This window comes from Eimeria maxima, genomic scaffold, assembly GCF_000499605.1.
Source record: "Eimeria maxima Weybridge genomic scaffold, Emw_scaff1534, whole genome shotgun sequence".
Taxonomy (NCBI): Eukaryota; Apicomplexa; class Conoidasida; order Eucoccidiorida; family Eimeriidae; genus Eimeria; species Eimeria maxima.
In genome coordinates, this window is record NW_013563536.1 from 1 (window position 1) to 7,200 (window position 7,200).

The window sequence follows — 7,200 nt, forward strand, 5'->3', positions numbered from 1 at the left end:
ATATATTATATATATATATATATATACATATACAAATCCCTATAAGAAAACAATCAATATAAACAACAAGAGAACACCACTACCATCATCAGCAGCAGCAGCAACAGCAGCAGCAGCAGCAACAGCAGCAACAGCAGCAAGAGCAACAACAGGAGAATAATAATTTACCCTTTTCTTTAATTCATCAATAAATTGCTGAGACCAATTCTTCTTAGGGGGTATCTTGAGTATATTTTGTGCAGGGGAGGTGAACGTAAACTCGATCCCGGGGATCGACTCCATGAATTCATGCCAATGGCCCATATCTACACCACATAAACTATATCTGCAGCAACAGCAGCAGCAGCAGCAGCAGCAGCAGCAGCAACAGCAACAGCAGCAACAGCAGCAGCAGTAGGAACAGTAAGAGTAGGCTTATGTAGATAATCTCCTTATGATGCAACAGAAGCAGCAAAAAAGAGCAGCAAATATATACAAGGTTCGTAGTGCTAACACATAGAAACTCTCCCTCTCTCTGCTGCTGCTGCTGCTGTTGCTGCTGCTGCTGCTGCTGATGCTGCTGCTTACCTATTACCATGTAGTCTAATCATAGAGGAGCTAGACATGGATACATAAGTATCTGCATATCCCCATCCATTCCATTTGCACATTTTTACGCGATTTCTACCAAATAGGCGGCAATCTATAACTGAATGTCCTGCATGAATTTTCTTAGGAAATACATGCAAAGAAAGACGAAGAGAAGAAGGAGAATTCATATATGGACATATCCATGATGCATCTCCTTTATTATCTTCTGATGGATCCGCATACTCACGTACGTCATTACTCTTTTTTACCTCCTCTATTGGTATTTCCTCTTCTCCTTCACCATTAGAAGGGGGAGATGGAGGAGGAGGAGGCGGAGGAGGAGAAAGAGAGGGAGAGGGAGAAGAAGAAGGATTCGTCATGGGGAAATAAAGGAAAAAAAAAACGAAAAGAATTCGTATTCAAGTTATGGTGGTGACGGTGAGGTGGTAGGCGTTTTCTTGCAATGCACGCTAAGGCGTTTTGCCGTAGCGTACAGAAACCAAAAGAGGAAAAAAAGGCGCATAACCTGCTTAATATGACAAAAAAGGAATAAAATATCGGAAAAAAAATAAAAATTAGTCAAAGAAGAAGATTTATGCAAAAGAGGAGCAAACAATCAGTCACCCCCCAGCGCAGCCGAAAAACACTCGACTACAAAGAGGAAAACGGAGGGGTTCGTCGGCTCTTTTTGGCGATCTCAGCCAAAATCAGAAAATAAATCATAAATAAATGAAAAATAAAAGGTAAAAAAACTCAAAGAACCGACAAAACCAGATAAACGGCGCCTAATCCAACCCTACGGTGGCGCCGATATCAGCAGAGGTTCATCTGCGCTGCCGTGTTTCCTTCAGCAAATAAGTCAATGGAGGGGAAAAAGAAAGAAATAATAATCATTGCATAATTAATAATAATGCAAATAAACAAAACAATGCCAAGCAAAAATATCCACGCTAACTTGAACGAACCAGCACCGACCACCGGTAATCAAGAGTGCGGAAAGCTGAATATACACCCCACGATGTCAGTGATTCAAAGGCAGGAACACCCTCATGTATATCATCGCCATTATAGTATTTGTTTATTTGTTTCATGTTTTCTTTTCCTGTCAGTAACAACACAAAGAATCACATAAAACTATACTCTTTTGTACCATGTCTACTCCCTCTATCCTCCCCTATAAACAGTGTTACGTATCGTCAATAGCGGCGCCACAAGGAGCAAAGATCTGCTCCTCGGACTAGCAGTAAGAAATAAATAGACTTAATTCATTAGATTATTGCATAAATCATTGATTAACTTTATTTTTTTTATTACTTTATTGCCGCAGCACGACCTCCTCCTGCATCCTATTAGCATAGAAAGGAGCATACAACAGTGGTGACCGTCACACAAGCAGTATAAATGGCCGTCTTAAGGAGTAATAAAAGGAAAGAATAAACATATTATAATTCAACAAAGAGGTGCTAATATTCCCCTCTCTGTCTTCCTACCTCCTTACGAAGAATAAAAAGACAAGGGGAAACAAAAGGGGCAAAAAAGGAGTAATTAAGTTCAATAGGTATTCGTCGCATTAATCCTTACTATAAGATACACCACCAAATAGTCAGAGGAAGCAGCCTTTTGTATACTATACAAACACAACATAAATAAGTAAATAAATAAATTAATAATTAATTAATGTCTCTTAATAGACGGCATACCGGCAGGTAGATGGATATACACCCGAGCTGAATAGACAGTAAGAGGCCAATTATTAATTCTTTTTTCCTTTTTATATTCATTATTATATTATTTTTGTTAGTATAATAGAAAGAATTAATAAGGAAGATTGTATAAGAATATATTATTTATCTCTCCTCCTTTCTCCTCCCCTAATAAAGATATAAATAAAAATTTATAACAACAAATGAATTCTTCTTTTTTATTAATAAGATATTTTATTATAAATATTTATTTATTTGTCTCCTTATCGAGGGGAGGAGACAAGGGAAAAAGGGGAAAAAGGAGAAAAAAAGGAGAAAAAAAGGAGAAAAAGGAGAAAAAAGGAGAAAAAGGGGAAGAATATTACGTTAAATGGCTAAGAGAAGGAAAAAAAAGGAAGAAATAAAATTAATTAAATATTTATTAAATATAATTAAATATTTATGTATATATTATTATTATTATTATTATTATTATATATAAAGAAAAGGAGAGGAAGAGAGGATATTATCTTATGCATGTTTGTGCCCATTAAGGTTATGTACCTTCTTATTATATTAGTAATAAATATAAATAATAATAATAAATAATAATAATAAATAATAATAATAAATAATAATAATAAATAATAATAATAGTAATAAAAATAATTAATAAAAATAATACTAATAAATAATAATAATAATAATAATAATTACCTTTTTGCTGTTATTTATGTTGGCTACCCGCATGCAGGGAAAATAGTACAGTACTAACAGTGTTGGCTAGTAGCAGGTAGCAGCAGCAGCAGCAGCAGCAGCAGCAGCAGCAGCAGCAGCAGGGGCATCTGTATAGCCAGACACTATTCTATTTATTTATTACTAAGAGGTAAGAAGAGAGCAACAATTCATGCAATAAATAAATGTTCTTTTTTTTTTATACAAATAAGTATACATAAAAAATAAATAAAACAAATAAATAAAATAAATAAAATAAATAAAATAAAATAAATAAATAAATAAATAAATAAATAAATAAATAAATAAATAAATATATATATATTTGTGTCCCTTTATATATTATCTATTATTTTACTGTATATAAGAAGAATAAAAAAAGAGAAAAGAATAATTAACTAATTATCTTTCTTTTCCTTTCTTTTATTTATTTATTTATTTAATTATTAATTAATGTTTTTTATTAAATAATTATTAATTAATTATATATATTTATTTAGGTGTATATGCAATAAAATAATCATTTATTATTTATATTTATTCTTTGCTGCTTATTAGCTACAGTGTCTCTTTTATTAATAAAAAATATAATAAATAAATAAATAAATAAATAAATAAATAAATAAATAAATAAATAAATATATAAATATTAATTATTATATAGTTGTTAACTGTTCTTATATTTACTATAGATAGTATATATATGTTTATTTGTGTATAAACAAATACAAGAAAATAAATTAAATATATTTATTTATAGGGGAGAAGAAGAAGAAAGAAAAATAAATAAAAAGAAGAAAAGTGTGGGGCCGAGAAGAGAGAGGGTCTATTAGGTCTTGCTGCTGCAGCAGGTGTATATACACCCCAATTATTATATATATTATTTATTTAATTCTTATAGTACTTTTATATAGTAATAAAAGAAGAAGAAAGTCCCTTAATTACTTCTTACCTATTAAGGCAACAAAATGGGCCACCGGTGTATACCGGCCGCTGCTGCTGCTGCTGCTGCTGCTGCTGCTGCTGCTGCTGCTGCTGTTGTTGCAGACAGCCCCGATATAACAGCCCCACGCAGGTATTTAAAGAAGAGAAGAATTGATGATGAAATGTTTTGTGTTTATGTTTTTCTTCTTTTATTTAATTATTTTATATAAAAGGGCTTTATGCATGCGGCAAAATAAAGAAAAAAAAGAATATTTTCTTCTTCCCCGCAGCTGCCCCTGTTGTTGATTTCCTCCTTCTTTGTCGGCCCAGGTAAATAAAGAATAAATATATATAAATTATTTGTATTTATATCCTGTCTGTTATTTTCTATTTATTTATTCTTTTTTCTTCTTTTTATCAATCTTTTTATCCTTTTTCTTTCCCTCTCTTCTTTCTCTTATTCATATTATATTCAATACGGCCCTTCTGCTACTTCCCTACACCCCGCAGGCTTGTATGGTGAGGGGAAGAAGGGAATTGTTTTTTTTTCTTTTTTTCTTCTTTATTTACTTTTTATTTATATTTTATTCCCATAGATTATTAGAAGATATCGCGAAATTCTTTCTTTTTCTGTCTCATACACTTGGCGAGTTGGTGGTGATTCACGGGCCTGTACTATAGAAACATGAATGTATTTTCTTTGATGAATCCATATTTTTTCTTAATTTTTTTTATTGTTAATTATTAATTGTTTAAATTATTCATTATTTATACAAAGATGGGCTTTATTTCTTCTTTTTTCCTCAATAAATGGTGCTGATCTTATAACGATTATAGCGCCTTCGTCAGCTGTCTGTACACCGCAGCTCGATGGCTGTGCAACTTCATTTTCCTTCTGTGGCTGTTTGACGTTTTTTGTTGTTTTTTGTTCATTTTTTCTTCTGTTTGCAGGAGTATTTCTTTCTTTTCTTCTTCTATTTATTGAATTCTTTGGATTTTTTTCTCTTTTTTTTATAATTTCTCTGAAAATGTCGACTAGACCTATCGTTACTACCCCAGGTAGATTCCTATTTACCTCGGAAAGCGTTAATGAAGGACATCCAGACAAATTATGTGATCAAGTTTCTGACGCAATTCTTGACGCTTGTTTAAGAGAAGATCCAAATAGTAAAGTAAGAAGAATAAAATACAAAATAATTCCTTTTTAGCGGTCTATTTTTAGCCATTATTCCCTTTTTATTCAATAAGTTTCCTCTTTATTCAAGAAAGGAAGCAAGCCATCGATGACGATGTTATGTCCATCCAGCTATTAATTCTCCATTAAATATTTGATTAAATATAAATTTAATGATTTAATTTATTTATATTTACATAATAATACATAATATTCATTATAATTATACAAATTAATATTTTTTTTTTCTTCTTTTTTCCTCTCCTAGGTAGCATGCGAGACCTGCACAAAAACAGGAATGGTGATGATCTTTGGAGAAATTACAACCAATGCAAGTGTTGATTATGAGAAAATTATCCGAGAGACTTGCAGGGTAAACCCTAAACCCTAATAAACCCTAATAAACCCTAATAAACCCTAATAAACCCTTATAAACCCTAAACCTTAATTAGCCCTTATAAACCCTTATAACCCATATATTATAAACATTAATAAACCCTTATAAATACTAATTGGTATAAATTGATTGAGGGAGGAGACCTTCAGGGTAATAAACCCTACTAAACCCTTATAAACCCTAAACCCTAATAGATCCTTATAAACCCTAATAAACCTTTATAAACCCTCTATTATAAACCCTAATAAACACTAATAAACAAATAGATTGATTTATGTATAATCAATAATATATATAGGAGAAACATAGAGGGTTTATCCTTCTAAACCCTAAACCCTAATAAACCCTAATAAGCACTATAGTATATCATCATCATCCTTATCATCATCATCATCTGTTGCTGCTGTTGCTGTTGCTGTTGCTGCTGCTGCTGCTGCTGCTGCTGCTGCTGCAGGATATAGGTTATGATGATGAATCTAAAGGATTAGATTATAAGACAATGAAGGTTGTTGTTGCTATAGAAGATCAAAGCCCCGAGATAGCGCATGCAGTGCATATTAATAAAAATATTGAAGAAATTGGAGCAGGAGACCAGGTAACCTATTTATTTATTTATTTTATTTATTTAATTTAATTAATTAATTAATTAATTAATTTATTGTTTATTTATATCAATTTGCTTGTATCTATTAATCCCTTTATCTATTCCTTCCCCTCCTTCTCCTGCTCTACTCATACTCCTTCTCCTCCTGCTGCTGCTGCTGCTGCTGTTGCTGCTGTTGCTGTTGCTGCTGTTGCTGTTGCTGCTGCTGTTGCTGCTTTTGTTGTTCGTTGTAGGGTCATATGTTTGGTTATGCATGTGACGAGACACCTGAATTGATGCCATTAAGTCATTCATTAGCAACAAGTTTAGGTAAAAGATTAACAGATGTAAGAAAGACAGGTCTTCTTCCTTATATTAGACCAGATGGTAAAACACAAGTAAGTCTATTTATTTATTTTATTTATTTTATTTATTTATTTTATTTATTTTATTTATTTTATTTATTTATTTTATTTATTATGCTTATTTATAGTATATATTTATATTATATAACATAATAACTAATATATATACAATAATAACACCAAACAATAAACAAACAAACATACAAATAAATAAATAAAATAAATAAAATAAATAAAATAAATAAAATAAATAAATAAATAAATAAATAATGTATGTGTGTGCATGCAGGTAACAGTAGAGTATGACAATAGTAGTGGTGTACCTATACCTATACGTGTACATACAATAGTAATATCTACACAACATTCACCAGAGGTAGATAACAATAAATTAAGAGAAGATATAATAAATAAGGTAATAAAGCCAGTAGTACCTAGTAATTATTTAGATAAAGATACAATATATCTATTAAATCCATCAGGTAGATTTGTTATAGGGGGCCCCCATGGGGATGCAGGACTAACAGGAAGAAAAATAATTATTGATACTTATGGAGGTTGGGGGGCCCATGGAGGAGGAGCATTTAGTGGTAAAGATAGTACTAAAGTAGATAGATCTGCTGCATATGCAGCTAGATGGGCAGCTAAATCTCTTGTTGCTAATCATTTCTGTAAAAGATGTCTTGTACAAGTAAGTTATTCTTTTTTTTTTCCTTTTATTTATTTATTTATTTTATTTATTTATTTATTTTTTTTTTTTTTTTTTTTTT

At 31.3% G+C, this 7,200-nt stretch overlaps 2 protein-coding genes across 2 annotated transcripts in view; one reads left to right on the top strand and one right to left on the bottom strand.

Annotated features, from left to right (window-relative positions):
* Window positions 1-168: 168 nt before the first annotated feature.
* On the bottom strand, window positions 169-650 carry EMWEY_00053520 (hypothetical protein; the record flags this gene model as incomplete). Its single annotated transcript, XM_013477590.1, has 2 exons — window positions 169-325; window positions 568-650. Coding segments are annotated over 2 exons (240 nt in total), but the record flags the coding sequence as incomplete, so codon positions are not given.
* A 4,289-nt stretch (window positions 651-4,939) lies between these two features.
* EMWEY_00053530 (S-adenosylmethionine synthetase, putative) overlaps window positions 4,940-7,200 on the top strand; it is a gene marked incomplete at both ends in the record, with an annotated part of 2,847 nt that continues 586 nt past the window's right edge. The window contains 5 exons of the mRNA XM_013477591.1: window positions 4,940-5,083; window positions 5,354-5,458; window positions 5,937-6,077; window positions 6,320-6,463; window positions 6,720-7,121. Of these exons, the coding sequence (XP_013333045.1) occupies window positions 4,940-5,083; window positions 5,354-5,458; window positions 5,937-6,077; window positions 6,320-6,463; window positions 6,720-7,121 (936 nt within the window). The remainder of the gene's footprint in view (window positions 5,084-5,353; window positions 5,459-5,936; window positions 6,078-6,319; window positions 6,464-6,719; window positions 7,122-7,200) is intronic.